The sequence below is a fragment of the Chiloscyllium plagiosum genome, chromosome 7 (assembly GCF_004010195.1).
Source record: "Chiloscyllium plagiosum isolate BGI_BamShark_2017 chromosome 7, ASM401019v2, whole genome shotgun sequence".
NCBI classification, from domain to species: domain Eukaryota; kingdom Metazoa; phylum Chordata; class Chondrichthyes; order Orectolobiformes; family Hemiscylliidae; genus Chiloscyllium; species Chiloscyllium plagiosum.
The window spans coordinates 104,521,575-104,539,457 of record NC_057716.1 but is presented as its reverse complement, the minus strand read 5'-3'; the positions used below and the strand labels follow the sequence as shown (position 1 = coordinate 104,539,457).

The 17,883-nt window shown below is 43.8% G+C and overlaps 1 protein-coding gene across 1 annotated transcript in view; it reads right to left on the bottom strand.

Annotated features, from left to right (window-relative positions):
* Positions 1–17,883, bottom strand: part of LOC122552047 (ciliogenesis associated TTC17 interacting protein) — a 98,611-nt gene that overhangs the window by 7,286 nt on the left and 73,442 nt on the right. Inside the window, exons 6-8 of the mRNA XM_043694601.1 lie at positions 13,358–13,525; positions 11,359–11,483; positions 2,865–2,941 (exon numbers count right to left, since the gene is read on the bottom strand). Coding sequence (XP_043550536.1) covers positions 2,865–2,941; positions 11,359–11,483; positions 13,358–13,525 — 370 coding nt within the window. The remainder of the gene's footprint in view (positions 1–2,864; positions 2,942–11,358; positions 11,484–13,357; positions 13,526–17,883) is intronic.

Sequence of the window (17,883 nt, the reverse complement as noted above, 5' to 3'; positions counted from 1 at the left end):
TTCATTGTCAACGGGGGTGGTACCAGGGGACTGGAGAGAGGCGGATGTTGTGCCCCTGTTCAAAAAAGGGAATAGGGATAACCCCGGGAATTACAGGCCAGTTAGTCTTACTTCAGTGGTAGGCAAAGAAATGGAAGGGGTACTGAGGGATAGGATTTATGAGTATCTGGAAAGGCACTGCTTGATTAGGGACAGCCAGCACGGATTTGTGAAGGGTAGGTCTTGCCTTCCAAGTCTTATTGAATTCTTTGAGGAGGTGACCAAGCATGTGGATGAGAGTAGAGCAGTGGATGTAGTATACATGGATTTTAGTAAGGCATTTGATAAGGTTCCCCATGGTAGGCTTATGCGGAAAGTCAGGAGGCATGGGCTAGAGGGAAATTTGGCCATTTGGATAGAGAACTGCTGTTAAAACTCAGGTGCTGCCAGACCTGCTGAGTTTTTACAGCAGTTTGTTTTCATTTCTGATTTCCAGCATCCGCAATTCTTTTGGTTTTTTGAAAGGTACTAGGGATATGAACCAAAGATAGGTTTATAGAGTTGGACTACAGGTTACAAGGGTCCCATCTCTCAGCTTTGTACCTGAACTGAGGGGTGGTGACCCTCAGGTTATACTGACCACCAGCCATCGCTTCCTAATGAGAGTGAGACTATGGAAACTTTACCTGAGCATAAGCTGTTAAGTGGGGAGAGATGCCCACATTGTGTCATAGGTAGAAGATAGGCCCAATTACTGATGAACAGTAAATAGGTTTATTACATGTTAAAGCTCAAGGTAAGGATAAATTTTCCATTACAGTAAGTGTGAGATGACCGGTGGTAAAATTACCTATTACTTAGCAACTATTCACAATATACTACCAGTACTTCAAATCTGAAATAACTACAGAAAGTGCTGGTGAAACTCAGTAGATCAGTTAGAATCTTTCGAGAAAGAAGCAGAGTTAACATTTCGAGTCCAGTGCAACTCGGGTTCTTAAAAAATGGTCATATCAGATGTGACCTTTTGTTTAGAACCAGAATTGTATTGCACTCAAAATGTTAATTCAGCTTCTCTCTCTACAGTTTCTGACCGAGGTCCTGAGTTTCTCTCGCACTTACTAGTTTTATTTACTTAATAACTAGCTATTAAAATGACATTGAAGATATAGATGTTGCAGATGTTGTCTTGTCTTGTGAGACATCAGGCCCACCTGAAGAATAAGTTTACATTACCGCTTTAGCTTCATGCTATTAGCACAAAGGATAATAATTGAAGCACTGACAGAGCACATGGAGAAAGCCCTTAGCTTCCCTTCATATTATGGATGCAGTTTATCTCATGATGCCAGTTAACTCTTTCAAGCACAACATGAAACACTCCTATTATATCAGGAACAAACCTCCAAAATCACATGCTTGGTCACCTCCAAAACTCAAGAAAATCCAGCATGCAACCTATTTACCCTCCCTTATCACTTGCATCCTCTGCAAGACCAATATGTCATTCCTGTGATGTGGTACCCAGAACTGAATGTAGTCACTCCAGACACGGGCTGACTACAGCAGTATACAACTGTAGCATGACTTCATCCTTTTGTATTCTATCCTGTTAAGACAAAGGCCAACATTTCATTTGCCTTTGCATCTGTGCATATATTTTTAATGATTACTGTAAACATAATCCTAAATCTCTCTGCTCCCAGACTGTTCCTTGGTATTTAAAACCAGCTTGATTTATTCTCAGCTGAAATGTGTTGCTGAAACAGCGTAGCAGGTCAGGCAGCATCCAGGGAACAGGAGAATCGACGTTTCGGGCATAAGCCTTATTCTCATTCAACCTATGAATTAAGACTTGGATTACAGGATGCCACTCGGCCCCTCAAGCCTGCTTTGCCATTCAATAAGATTGTGGCTGATCTCATTCTACCCCTGAGGCCTCATTCCTGATGAAGGGCTTTTGCCCGAAACGTCGATTCTCCTGCTCCTTGGATTCTGCCTGACCTGCCGTGCTCACCAGCTCAGTGGTTAGCATTGCTGCCTCACAGCGTCAGGGATCTGGGTTTGAGTCCCACCTTGGGCACCGAGTCTGTGTGGAGTTTGCACATTCTCCCCGCGTCTGCGTGGGTTTCCCCCGGGTGCTCCAGTTTCCTTCCACAATCCAAAGATGTGCAGGTCAGGTGAATTGGCCATGCGAAATTGCCCACAGTGTTAGGTGATTTAGTCAGGGGTAAATATAGGGGTGGGGAGTGGGTCTTCGGAAGGTCGGTGTGGACTTATTGGGCCGGAGGGCCTGTTTCCACACTGTAGGGAATGGAATCTAATCTTTCCAGCACCACACTCTCGACTCCTCTCCATTCCAGTCTACCCTCAAATAACCTTTCACCCCTTGCTCACTCGGGTCTATCTACCTCTGCCATTAAAAAAAGACTCAGAGTCTCTGTTTCTACCATCTTTTAAGAAAGAGAATTCTAAAGAATCATGGCCCACAATGAGAAAAATTTCTCCTCATCTATTTCTTACATGGGCAGCCCCTTATTTTTAAAAAAAAGATCCCAAGTTCTAGGTTCTGTCACAAAAGGAAACTTCCTTTCAACATCCACCCAATCAACACCCCTCAGGACTTTTCTGTATCAATCACATTTTTTTTCCTTTTTCTTCTGAACTCCACAACTTTTCTAAAACAGGGTTCCATTCAGCCCATCAAGACTGTGCTAGCTCTTTGAAGGAGCTGTCCAATTGGAGCCACTTCTCAGTTTTATAGCCGTGCAAATTAGCCCTTTTCAAACAAGACTTTTTTGGGTTCTGTGAATGAGCTCCTGTTCGCAGTCACCCCTGTGGGAAACATTCCCAGAGCAATGTCACAGGTATAAAAATTACAGTACCTGCTTCTCTCAGGTGAGGTAACTGGGTCAGCACCATTGTAGCTGGGGAGCCCACTTGCACTCTGCTTGTTAAATGCCTACAAAAAGAGTGGATTGAACCATGAACATCAGTGATGAGTGAGCGGAGACAATGTCAAACTTGTAGAAACAGTAACACACTATAAAAAAGTCTTGAAGTGCTTCATTGACACTGAGCTACAGAAGGAACTATTACTATTAGATTAGATTAGGAGAAAGTAAGGACTGCAGATGCTGGAGATCAGAGTTGAAAAGTGTGGCGCTGGAAAAGCACAGTAAGTCAGGCAGAGGAGCAGGAGAATCGCCGTTTTGGGCATATGCCCAAAACGTCGATTCTCCTGCTCCTTTGATGCTGCTTGACCTGCTGCGCTTTTCCAGCAACACATTTTTCAGTATTAGATTAGATTCCCAACAGTATGGAAACAGGTCATTTGGCACAAAAAGTCCACACTGATTCTCCAGAGAGTAACCCATCCAGACCTTATATTTACCCCTGACTAATGCACCTAACACTATGGGTAATTTAGCATGGCCAATTCACCCTGACCTACATATCTTTGGACTGTGGGAGGAAACCCACACAGACACAGGGAGAATGTGCAAACTCCACACAGTCACCTGAGGCAGGAATTGAACCTGGGTCCCTGATGCTGTGAGACAGTTGAGCTAACCACAGAGCCACCTACTATGTTGAGAAGGAAATGAAAGAACACCTTTAAAATAGTGGAGAAGAGGATTACAGGAAAGTTCACATCCCTATTTTAACCTATATTTCTGCATCCCACTCCTTTGGGTCAGTTTTCCAATCGCATGCCCTGTTGCAGAATCTGGGAAATGCTAGCTAGTAAACTGGGGACATTGCAACAGGATGTGAGATTGTGACCCACAAACGTCTGATTATTGTTTGCAGCACCTCCCTCTCCTTCTGTGACCCTGCCCAATGGCAGAATCTGTTGGGCTTTTGCCTGAAGCGTTGATTTTCCTGCTCCTCGGATGCTGCCTGACCTGCTGTGCTTTTCCTGAACCACTCTAATCTTGACTCTAATCTCCAGCATCTGCACTCCTCACTTTCTCCCAGAATCTCTTCAATTCCCACTGAAGTAACTCAGTGGACATGTTGAACACAAGTTGTGGCACAATGGCAATGACAGTGAATTAGTAATGCAAAGCCTCAGGGTAATGTCTGGGGACATGGGAATTAATCCCATAATGGCAGGTGGTGAAGTTTGAATTCAATATTTTTAAAAAATATGCGAGTCTAATGGTGACCATGTCACCAGTGTTGGTTATGGATGGGATGCCAATTAAATTGCTGCTTTGTCCTGGATGGTATCTAAACTATCTTCATGAAGGCTGGTATCCCATCACCAAGTCACCCTTTAGTTATACACGCACGTTACATGACACTGACCCAGCGAGCTCAGAGATGACTCCAAATGTGAACAGAACCACTGAACATCCGGCTTATGTCTGTCAGCCAGAGGTCCTTGATTAGATAATGTCAACAGCCCCAATCAGGGAACTCATATCCCATAAGATTTACTTCAATCCAATCCTACAGTGTCATGCTCCTTGAGTGTTGTTGGAGCTGCACCCATCTAGGCAAGTGGGGAGTATTCCATCACACCAGAACAAAAATTGCTGGAAACTCAGCATCTTTGGAGAGAATGCAGAGTTAATGTTTTGAGTCCAGTGACCTTTCTTGCTTCTGGTCAGTGGTAGCCCCAGGATGTTGACTGTGCGGGATTCAGTGAAGGTAATATCATGGGGTGACAGTCAGATTCTCTCTTGTTGGAGAGATCATTGCCTGACATTTGTTAGGCACAAATATTTGCTATTTTTCAGCCCAATTTTGGATATCGTCCGGATATGCCTTTCATTTGCTTCAATACCTGAGGAGTTACAAAGGGTGCTGAACATTGTAATTGGGGAAGCAGTCATGGAGTGGTAATGTCAATGGTTTAGCAACCCAGAATCCAGGTTAGTGTGTTGGGGGTATGGATTTGAATCTCACAGTAGCAGATGGTGAAACTGGATAAAAGTATTGAATGCAAAGAAAGTCCAGTCTCGTGGTGACCACATAACCACTTTCAATTGTCATAACTACTGATCTGGTTCACTAACATTCCTCAGGGAAGAAAGCTGCTGGTCTTGCCTACAGACAACTCCAAACCCACAGCAATGTGGTTGACTCTTAACTGTCCTCTGGCTGATTATGAGCAGACAAAAAATGCTAGCTAGCTTTACCCACATCCCACAAATGAACTTTTAAAAAAATCTAACTGACTTCAATTTTTCTAGCACTCTTTGATACCTGAAAACATACTCAGTCAAAACCAACCTTGATAATAGGGGTAGTCACTCTCACCTCACTTCGAAAGTTCAGCTTTTTTGTCCATGTCTACAACAAGGCTGGACAGAGACCAGGGGCTGAGTGGCCCTGGCAGAATACCAAATGAACATCAGTGAGCAGGTTATTGCAAAGTGCTGCTTGATAACACTGCTCATGACATCTCCCTTCCATCATTTTACCAATGATCATGAGCAGACTGATGGGGCCAGACTGAATTTCCTGCTTTTGTGTTCAGGGCGTACCTGGGCATTTTTCCACAGGTTGTTTCCACTGGTGGGTGAAACTAGAACTAGAGGGCACAGCCTCAAAATAACGGGGTCCAGATCTCGGACTGAGTTGTGGAGGGTCTTCTTTCCATGAATGGGTTGTGAATCTGTGGAATTCCCCGCCCAGTGAAGCACTTGAAATTACCTTGTTGAATGTTTTTAAGGCATAGATAGATTTTGAACAATAAAGGAATGAAGGATTATGGTGAGTTGGGAGGTAAGTCAAGCTGGGTCCACAAAAAGATCAGACATGATCTTACTGAATGGCAAAGCAGGGTCAACAGGTCAGATGGCCTACTAGTTTCCTGAAGAAGGGCTTATGCCCGAAACGTCGATTCTCCTGTTCCCTGGATGCTGCCTGACCTGCTGCGCTTTTCCAGCAACACATTTTCAGTACTAGTTCTTATGTTGCCAGGTAGATGTTTGTAATGGAGCTGTACTGGAACAGCTTGACTAGGGACACAGCAAGTTCACGAACACCAGACTTCACCTGCAATATTTTCAGGGCCCATAGACTTTTCAGTATCCAGTTTTTTCAGATGTTTCTTGATATCACATGGAATGCATTGATTTGGCTGAAGGAGGAAGGGATGCAGATGCTGGAGATCAGAGTCGAGTGTGTGTTGCTGGAAAAGTACAGCAGGTCAGGCAGCATCCGAGGAGCAGGAGAATCGATGTTTCGGGCATAATAGAACACAGAACATTGAACATTACAGCTCAGTACAGGCCCTTCAGCCCTCAATGTTGCATCAATCTGGGACACAATCTGAAGCCCATCAATCCTATACTATTCCATTTTCGTCCATATGTTTATCCAATGAGTCTACTCCTGTTGCAGGCAGGACGTTCCCCGCCTCTGAGTAAAGAAACTACCTATGACATCTGTCCTATATCTATCACCCTACAATTTAAAGCTATGTCCCCTCGTGTTAGCCATCTCCATCCAAGGAAAAAGGCTCTCACTGTCGACCCTATCTAACCCTCTGATTATCTTATATGTCTCAATTAAGTCACCTCTCAACCTCCTCTCTAACGAAAATAAGTCCCACAGCCTTTCGTCACAAGACCTTCCCTCCATACCAGGCAACACCCTAGTAAATCTCCTCTGAACCCTTTCCAAAGCTTCCACATCCTTCTTATAATGCGGTGACCAGAACTGTACGCAATACTCCAAGTGCGGCCGCACCAGAGTTTTGTACAGCTGCAGCATGACCTCATGGCTCCGAAACTCAATCCCTCTACCAATAAAAGCTAACACACCATATACCTTCTCAACAACCCGATCAACCTGGGTGGCAACTTTCAGGGATCTATGCACATGGGCACCGAGATCTCTCTGCTCATCTACACTACCAAGAATCTTACCATTAGCCTAATACTCTGCATTCCTGTTACTCTTTTCAAAGTGAATTACCTCACACTTTTCCGCATTTAACTCCATTTGCCACCTCTCAGCCCAGCTCTGCAGCTTACTTGTGGCCCTCTGTAATTTACAACATCCTTTGTCACTACCCACAACTCTACTGACCTTAGTGTCATCCACAAATTTACTAACCCATCCTTCTATGACCTCATCTAGGTCATTTATAAAAATGATAAACAGCAGTGGCCCCAAAATAGACCCTTGAGGTACAACACAAGTAACTGAACTCCAGGATGAATATTTCCCATCAACCATCACCTCTGTCTTCTTTTAGCTCGCCAATTTCTGATCCAAACTGTTAATCACCCTCAATCCCTTGCAGCCATATTTTGTACAATAGCCTACTGTTGAGGATCTTATCAAACACTTCACTGAAATCCATATGCACCACATCAACCACTTTACCCTCATCCAACTGTTTGGTCACCATCTCAAAGAACTCAATAAGGTTTGTGAGGCATGACCTACCCTTCACAAAACCGTGCTGACTACCCCTAATCAAATTATTCCTTTCTAGATGATGATAAATCCTAAGTCTTATAACCCTTTCCAACACTTTACCCATAACTGAAGTAAAGCTCACTGGTCTATAATTACCAGGTTGTCTCTACTCCCCTTCTTGAACAAGGGACTGCATTTGTTATTCTCCAGTGTTCTGGCACTATTCCTGTAGACAATGACGACATCAAGATCAAAGCCAAAGGTTCAGCAATCTCCTCCCTGGCTTCCCAGAGAATCCTAGGATAAATCCCATCCGGCCCAGGGGACTTATCTATTTTTACACTTCCCAGAATTGCTAACACCTCTTCCTTGTGAACCTCAATCCCATCTAGTCTAGTAGCCAGTATCTCAGTATTCTCCTCGACAACATTGTCTTTTTCTAGTATGAATACTGACGAAAAGTATTCATTTAGCCCTTCCCCTATCTTCTCTGACTCCACGCACAACTTCCCACTACTGCTCTTGATTGGCTCTAATCTTACTCTAATCATTCTTTTTTCCTGACATGCCTACAGAAGGCCTTAGGGTTTTCCTTGATCCTATTTGCCAACGACTTCTCATGTCCTCTCCTGGCTCTTAACTCTTTCTTTAGGTCTTTCTGGCTAACCTGTAACTCTCAAACACCCAAACTGAGCCTTTGCATCTCATCCTAGCATAAGCCTTCTTCTTCCTCTTGACTAGATATTCAACTTCCTTAGTAAACCACTGTTCCTGCGCTCAACAACCTCCTTCCTGCCTGACAGGTATATACTTATCAAGGATTCGCAATAGCTATTCCCTGAATAAGGTCCACATTTCAATTGTGTTCATCCCCTGCAGTTTCCTTCCTCATCCAATGCATCCTAAATCTTGTCTAATCACACCATAATTGCCTTTACCCCAGCTATAACCCCTGCCCTGCGGTATATACCTATCCCTTTCCATCACTAAAGTAAACATAACCGAATTGTGGTCACTATCACCAAAGTGCTCAACTACCTCCAAATCTAACACCTGTCCAGGTTCATTACCCAGTACCAAATCTAATATGGCCTCGTCCCTTGTTGGCCTGTCTACATACTGTGTCAGGAAACCATCCTGTAGAAATTGGACAAAAACAAACCCATCTAAAGTACTTGAACTATAGTATTCCCAGTCAATATTTAGAAAGTTAAAGTCCCCCATAACAACCACCTTGTCACTCTCGCTCCTATCCAGGATCATCCTTGCTCTCCTGTCCTATTTGGAGGCCTATTGAAAACTCCCAAAAGGGTGACCTCTCCTTTCCTGTTTCTAACCTCAGTCCGTACCACCTCAGTAGACAAGTCCTCCTTTCTGCCACCATAATACTGTCCTTAACTAAAAATTCCACACCTCACCCTGGCCCTTTTACCATCTTCTCTGTTTTTACTGAAACATCTAAATCCAGGAACGTGCAATAACCATTCCTGTCCCTGCTCTAACCATGTCTCCAAAATGGCCACAACATCGAAGTCCCAGGTACCAACCCATGATGCAAGTTCCCCCACCTTATTCCTGATGCTCCTGGCATTGAAGTAGGCACACTTCAAACCAAATACTTGCTTGCTAGTGCATTCTTGCGATCTTGAAACCTTATTTCTGACCTCACTACTCTCAACCTCCTGTGTACTCGAACTACAATTTAGGTTCCCATCCCCCTGCTGAATTAGTTTAAACTCACCCAAAGAGCATTAGCAAATGTTCCCCCCCCCGGATAATGGTACTCCTCTGGTTCAGGTGAAGACTATCCTGTTTGCAGAGGTCCCACTACCCCAGGAAGAGCCCCAATTATCCAAGAATCCAAAACCCTCCCTCCTGCATCATCCCTGTAACCACGTGTTCAACTCCTCTCTCTCCTTTTCCTTACTTCACTAGCACATGGCACGGGCAACAAACCAGAGATGGATTAGTGGTGCTGGAAAAGCACAGTAGTTCAGGCAGCATCCTCAGATACTGCCTAAACTGCTGTGCTTTTCCATCACCACTAATCCAGCATCTGCACTCATTGTTTTTACCTAACAAACCAGAGATAACAACTCTGTTTGTTCTAGCTCTAAGCTTCCACCCTAGCTCCCTGAATTTCTGCCTTAAATCCCCATCTCTCTTCCTGTCTACGTCATTGGTGCCTATGTGGACCATGACTTGAGGTGCTCCCCCTCCCCCTCAAGGATCCCGGAAACACAATCAGAGACAACATGAGCACTGCCACCTGGGAGGCAAGGCACCATCCGTGAGTCTCTCTCTTTCCCTGAGAACCTCCTATCTGTCCCCCTAACTATGGAGGCCTCAGTGACTAATGCTCTGCTCCTCTTCCCCCTTCCCTTCATAAGGCCTTCATCAGGAATCCTGATAAAGCTCCTGAGATGCTGCTGTGATTTTCCAGCACCACACTCTCGACATTAATTTGGCTGAAGACTGGCAACTATGAGGTTAAGGCCAAGACAGATCATCCTCTCAGTATATCCAGCTGAAGTTTCTAACTATTTCAGCCTTATCTGTTGCACTAATGTGCTGGGCTCCCCTTTCATTAAGCATAGGAATATTTGTGGAGCCTCCTCCTCTGATTACTTGTTTAATTGCTCTCCTTTATCACAAGACAACTTGAACATAAAAGGAAAGAGGTTATGCTTCAGTTATGTAGGGCTCTGGCAAGCTTGCATCTTGAAAACAGTGGTTTGGTCTCCTTATGTAAGGAAGGATGAAAATTCATTGCAGAGGTTCAGTGGAGGTTTACTAGGTTGGAATGAGTAGTATATTGTCCTGTGGTACAGCCTGGACTGGCTGGGCTTGTTCACACTGGAGTTAGGCAAAGTGAGAGATGATTTGATTGAAGTGTATAAGATGCTGAATGGTCTTGACCAAGTAGACGTGGAAAATATGTTTCCTCTTGTGAGTGTGTTCAGAATTAAGGGGCACAGTTATAAAGTGAGAGGAGATCCTTTCAGGAAATAAATGAAGGAATTTCTTTCCCCTCAGAGGATTGTGCAACTTTGGAACTCTTTACCTCAGAAGACAGTAGAGGTGGAGTCATTGCATACCTATAAGAAGAGTAACAGGCAGGTGCAGCAGGTGGCAAAGAAGGCAGTTTGTATATTGGCCTTTAATAGCAAGAAGATTCTAGAACAGGAATAAGGATGTCTGATACACTTACATAAGGCATAGGTCAGGCCGCACCTGGAGTATCGTGTACAGTGTTGGTCTCCGTATCTGAGGAAGGATGTTCTTGCTATAGAGGAAGTGCAGCAAAGGTTTACCAAGTTCTTTCCAAGGTTAGCAGGAATGACCGTAAGAGAAGAGATTGAGTCAGTTAGGATTGTATTTACTAGAGTTTTGAAGAATGAAGGGTATTCATAGAAATATATAAAATTTGCGCAGGACTAGACAGGTTTGATGCAGGAAAATGTTCCCAAAGATGGGGGAGTCGAGAACCAGGGGTTATAGTTTAAGGGTAAGAGGTAAACCTTTTAGGACTGAGTTGAGGAGAAATTTCTTCCCTCAGAGAGTGGTGAGCCTGCGAAATTCATGATTGCAGAAGGTGCTTGAGGCTAAAACATTATGTGGCGAGAGGAATCAAGAAATTGGGGTGGAGTGGGTAGGTGAGACTAGAGTCTTGAGCTTGATCAGGCATGATCTTATTGAACAGCAGAGCAGGCATGAATGGTCAAATGGCCAACTGCTGTTCCAGTCTTCTATGTTTCAAATGAAGAGGTAGATAGATTTGTGTTAGGCAAATAAATCAAATGTTGTCAGGGCTGAGTGGGAATATAGAACTCAAAACACAAACAGATGAGCCATGGTCTAATGGAATGACTCAAGTACTTAAACTGGCAAATAAAGAAATACTGAAATATGTGCATACAAGATGAGCTAAATGGCCTTGTTCTGCAGCATAACATGTCTGTGATACAATGACGAGGCCTCTCTAGTACTCACCCAGATGACAGGAAGTTGGACTGCCAGTTCATGGGGCCGCTTGTCTCTGAGTGAATTGTCCTTTGGATGCCAAGAACTTGCCTTTCCTCTTTCCCGATCTTCATTGTTCTGTGTCCGAGATTCATCTGTTAAAGGAAAGATCGTTACAGGACAAGGAAAAATCAAATATCCAGAAGCTGCTGCAATCAGTGATCCATGAGATTATTTGCCCATTCCAGACAAAGGTATAATTCAACAAATGAAAGCATGTAAAATCTTGTACTTACAGCTGCCTTTCACAACCCCAAGGGGGTTCTGAAGCTCTGCATATTAGCAATTGTTCCACTGTAAGTGGACATAGCAAGCTCCCATAAACAGCAATGGATCTGAAGATGCACTTATCAATTTAATGTTGGTTGAGACCAGGAAATGTATGCCTGCTGTTGTTGAATACTGCCTGATTCTCCTCCATCTGATTGTTTTACCAGCTCCTCTACGTAATGGCACTTTCAGCACTCGGAAGATACTACATTGCAATTGTCAGTTCACACTTTATGTTGAAGTGTAGTTATTAACTCAGGGGTTAGGGTGCAAGAGAGCTAATTTTTGACACATTGTACAATCACAGAAAAACTGTCTGAGGGAGATAATTGGACCCATAACACCTGGACTGGCTCTCCGGTTGGTCAAACAAATTAGGAGCAGGAATGGGTCATTCAGCCCTTTAAGCCTGAGTCACAGAATCATAGAATGGTACAGTTCAGAACAGGCTCTTTAGCCTGTATTGCCAAAAGTACACTATTCCTACACTCATCCCACCTTCCAGCATCTGGCCTGTTCTCTTGAATGTTATGACATTTCAAGTGTTCTTCCAAGTACTTTTTAAAGATTGTGAGGTTTCCTATTTTAACTACCTCCCCAGGCAGTACTTTCCAGACACCCACCATCCTCTGGCTGAATTTCATTTTCCTCAAATTCCCTCTAAACCACCTGCCTTTCACGTTAAAAGTGTGCTCCTGTGTTCATGACTCTTCAGCTAAGGGGAAGAGCTGCTTTCTATTCATCCTGTCCATGCCCCTCAAAATCTTATATATCTCTATCTGGTCTCCCCTCAATCATCCCTGCTCCAAAGAAAACAACCTGAGCTTATCTAGCCTCTGTTCATAGCTGAAATATTCCATCCCAGGCAGCATCCCGGTGAATCTCCTCTGCACCCACTCCAGTGCAATCACATCTTTCCTATACTGCAGCACCATAGCTTTAGATTGAGGGGTGATCGATATAGGACAGATGTCAATGGTAGTTTCTTTACTCTGAGAGTAGTAGGGGCGTGGAACGCACTGCCTGCAACAGTAGTAGACTCGCCAACCTTACGGGCATTTAAATGGTCATTGGATAGACGTAGGGACAAGAATGGAATAGTGTAGGTTAGATGGGCTTCCGACTGGTTTCACAGGGCTCCACAACATCGAGGGCCAATGGGCCTGTACTGCGCTGTAATGTTCTTGAGCAAGGTCATGGCTGATCTGATTATTCCACATTCACTCCTGTCCCCTTGCCTATCAAGAATCAATCCATTCTGCCTTCAAAATATTCAAAGACTCTGCTTCCATCACACTTAACTAGAAGACTCATAACCCCAAGATTCATAACCCTCTGTGAAAAAAAAACTATTTCATCTCTCTTTCTTAGACGGGAAACCTCTTATTTTGGAACAGTGATTCCTGATGTCTAATTAGTCCCACTCTCTTGCTGCCTATCCTTGGCACTGCTTCTAACCAAATAACTATAGACACAGATATGACTTTTATAGGAGATCATTGTAAAATAAAAAAAAATCCCTTTTTCTTATTTTTTTTATGAATTCCGCCTTTCTCTGACAATTACAACCCCAGTTATGGCAGGGGGTTAGTTTACAAAAACTCAAAGCCACATTAGCTTTGGCGTGGGCTATTAAAATTGCTGATAGCCCACACTGTGCTCCACCCTCACTCTGCTGGTTAAAGGACCCCAGACTTACATAAGTAGAAGTAGAAAGCTTCATGTCACTGTCAAAAGAGAGAAAGACCATGTTGTCGGAGAATTTGTTTCTTTGGGCCAGGATCCGTAAAAGAGCCAGATTACTGGCCTCTGACACAAATCCGTGCATTTCTTCTGGTTTGAAGGTCAAGGTCTCGGTTGTCACAATCTGGTTAAATACAGATGAAAAAGTTAAGAATCTTTAACATGGAATTACATAACATCAAAATACATTGAGGAGAAAGTGAGGACTGCAGATGCTGGAGATCAGAGTCAAAAAGTGGCGCTGGAAAAGCACAGCCAGTCAGGCAGCATCAGAGAAGCAGGAGAGTCAATGTTTCGGGCATAAGCCCTTTCTAATGTGCTTTCCCAGTGCCACACGTTTTGAGTCAAAGTACATTGAGCCGATAGCATATATACAGACTAACTCCGATCCCTCTTTAGCTCTCCCCATCAACATATTCCTTACTCCCACTTGCTTTTAGCTGATTTTCCTTTAAATGCATGTCTGCTACTTGCCTCAACTGTTTTTTGTGGGAGTGAGTTCCACATTTTCATCAGTCTCTGGCTACAGATGTCTCACTTGAAATTTCTTATTAGATTAAGTAAAGACCATAGCCGTAGACCACCTGCAAGAGAGAATATCTTCTATACATCGACTCTTTCGGAATTGTAAACATCTCCATTAGGTGATGCTTCAGTCTTCTTTCAGGAGCTCCAACCTCTTCAGCCTTTACTGATTAGCACATTATCTCAATATCTTGAGGGTATTAAACAAGGAATTTGCTTATGTGATAAACTGTCACATTGAGAGGGTGTGGTGTGGAAGTCCTGTGAGTCAGTGCTTTCTTCAGAATGTTACAGAGACCTTACCGTCCCAGCTTCAGTACCTAGTCAATTAACCAGGGAATTCTAATCTGCTCCCAACATCTGTGACTGTGGAGGGTGGAATCTTTACTTTGAAATTAATTTCCAGGCCCATAGAAGGAGTACAATGTAGGTTTACAAGAATGAGTAGAGTAGCATAAGGTAGCTTTTTATTTGTCATTTCTACCACATACAACTGACACAGTAAAAACGAGACAACGTTCCTCCAGGACCAAGGGTGCTACATGGACAGCACAAACTACACGATCGTACACAGCATAAAGTGCATAAGAATAGGTATGTGAGTAATAAAAGGATGACTAGGGTAGGAATAGGGCCAGAGCTGAAAAGTGCGTTGCTGGAAAAGCGCAGCAAGTCAGGCAGCATCCAAGGAGCAGGAGAATCGACGTTTCGGGCATAAGCCCTTCTTCAGAAACGTCGATTCTCCTGGTCCTTAGATGTTGCCTGACCTGCTGCGCTTTTCCAGCAACACATTTTCAGCTCTGATCTCCAGCATCTGCAGTCCTCACTTTCTCCTAGGAATAGGGCCAGTCAAAGACAGAAATGGGAAGTTGTGTGTGGACCCTGTGGAGATCGGAGAGGTGTTAAACGAATACTTCTCATTGGTTTTCACTCAGAAAAAGGAGATTATTGTAGAGGAGAAGAATGAGATACAGGATATTAGACTAAAAGGATCGAGGTTAGTAAGGACGAGGTGTTATAAATGTTAGAAGGAGTGAAAGTAGACAAGTCCCCTGGGCTGGATGGGATTTATCTGAGGATTCTCTGGGAAGCTAGGGAGGAGATAGTGGAGCCTTTGGCCTTGATCTTTGAGTCGTCATTGTCTACAGGTTTAGTACCAGAGGACTGGAGGATTGCAAATGTTGTGCCCTTGTTCAAGAAGGGCAGTAGAGATGACCCAGGTAATTATAGACCAGTGAGCCTTACGTCTGTTGTAGGAAAAGTTTTGGAAAGGATTATCAGAGATAGGATTTATAATCATCTAGCAAGCAACAATTTGATTGCAGATAGTCAACATGGTTTCATCAAGGGCAGGTCATGTCTCACAAACCTCATTGAGTTTTTTGAGAAGGTGACCAAGCATGTAGATGAAGGTAGGGCAGTTGACGTGGTATACATGGGCTTCACTTAAGCCTTTGATAAGGTTCCACATGGTAGGCTGTTGGAGAAAATGCAGAGGCATGTGATTGAGGGTGATTTAGTGGTTTGGATTAGAAACTGGCTTTCTGTAAGAAGGCAGCGAGTGGTGGTTGATGGAAAATATTCAGCCTGGAGTCCGGTTACAATTGGTGTGCTACAAGGAACTGTTTTGGGACCACTGCTGTTTGTCATTTTTATAAATGACTTGGACGCAGGCATAGGTGGATGGGTTAGTACATTTGCAGATGTCACTAAAGTCGGTGGCGTGGTGGACAGTGTAGAAGAATGTTGCAGGTTGCAGTGGGACTTGGATAAACTGCTGAATTGGGCTGAGAGATGGCAAATGGAGTTCAATGCAGATAAATATGAGGTGATTCACTTTGGGAAGAATAACAGGAAGGCAGAGTACTGGGTCAATGGAAAGATTCTTGGTAGTGTGGATGTGCAGAGGGATCTTGGAGTCCATGTACATAGATCCCTGAAAGTTGCCATCCAGGTAGGTAGTACTGTTAAGAAGGCATACATTGTGTTAGGTTTTATTAGTAGAGGGATTGAGTTCCAGAGCCGTATTGTCATGCTGCAACTATACAAAATGTTAGTGTGGGGCCGCACTTGGAATATTGTGCACAATTCTGGTCGCCGCATTATAGGAAGGATGTGGAAGCATTGGAAAAGGTGCAGAGAAGATTTACCAGGATGTTACCTGGTATGGAGGGAAGTTCTTATGAGGAAAGGCTGAGAGACTTGGGTCTGTTCTCATTGGAGAGAAGGCGGCTAAGAGGGGATTTAATAGAGACATACAAGATGATCAGAGGATTAGATAGGGTAGACAGTGAAAGTCTTTTTCCTAGGATGATGATGTCAGCTTGTACGAGGGGACATAGCTGCAAATTGAGGGATGATGGATTTAAGACAGATGTCAGAGGCAGGTTTTTACTCAGAGAATGGTAAGGGCATGGAATGCCGTACCTTCCAATGTAGTCAACTCAGCCACATTAGGGAGATTTAAACAATCCTTGGATAGGCACATGGATGATGATGGGATAGTGTAGGGGTATGGCCTTAGATTAGTTCACAGGTTGGTTCAACATCGAGGGCTGAAGGGCCTGTTCTGCGCTGTATTGTTCTATGTTCTATGTTCAAAGAAGTGCAAAACACGCAAGTTACAGTGTAATAGAAGAATGATATATAATAGACATTTTTTCTAGCAGCAATTCGAAGTCTTGCAAAGAATTTCAGATGGGAAAGAGTCGATCATACTGTGTTAAGGAGCCTGATGGTTTGGGGGAAGAAACTATTGCACAGTCTGACCGTAACAAACTGAATGCTCTGGTATCCTCTGCCAGATAGTGGGAGGGAGATGAGTTTGAGTGAGGGGTGTGTGGGGTCTTCCACAATATTCTTAGCCTTTAGGATGCAGCGTGTGGTGTAAATGTCTGTAATGGAGGGAAGAAAGATCCCGATGATCCTCTCAACTGTCCTCACTATCTGTTGTCGGGTCATACGATCTGAGACGGTGCAATTCCTGAACCAGGCAGTGATGCAGCAGCTCAGGGTATTCTCACTGAACCCTCTGTAGAATGTGGTGAGGATGGGGAGTTGGGAGGTGGGCTTTCCTCAGCCTGTGCAGAAAATAGAGACGCTGCTGGACTTTCTTGGCAATGGAGCTGGTTTTGAGGGTCTTGGTGAGATTCTCTGCCAGGTGTATGACAACAAATTTGGTGCTCTTCACGATCTCCATGTCCATGTCCAGTCGAGAGTGGTCAATCCATGCCCTGCTGAAGTCAACAACCATCTCTTTCATCCTGTCCATGTTCAGAGACAGATTGTTGGCTCTGCACCAGTCCATTACCAGGACTTCAAGAGTTAGGTTTTGAGGAGAGATTATACAATTATGGCTTGCTTTCTCTAGAATTTAGAAAGTTAAAGGGTGATCTGATTGAAGTCTTCAAGATATAAAGAGTAAAAGACAAACGATTTCAACACATGGTCATGTGTTCTGTGGGTGCTTGTATAGCTGATGAGTCTGAACCTGTATCTCTGACCACACATTTGGCAAGAGTTTCTGGAAATTGGAACAGGTTGGAGCTTGGAATCACTGGCATTCCTTTCTTCAGTTCCTTTTTTGTACTTCCTCTTGGCATTGGGTGCTCTCAAAGAATTGTGTCCCTTCGTATAGGAGCTTGCTCCTGAATATTGACATCTACGTTGCATTTCTTTAGTCAGGAGTCACATGACACCAGATTATAGTCCAACAGGTTTATTTGAAATCACAAGTTTTCCGAGCGCTGCCCCTTCACCAAGCAGCTACCTGATGAAGGAGCAGCACTACAAAAGCGTGTACTTCCAGATAAACCTGTTGGACTATAATCTGGTGTTGTGTGATTTTTAACTTGGATGATCACAACCTTGATGCTGGTTCTTCAAGAACATTGATGTTAGGTCACCTGTCCTTCAGGCTATTAACATCAGCTGATTAATATCAGCTGGGAATAGAAC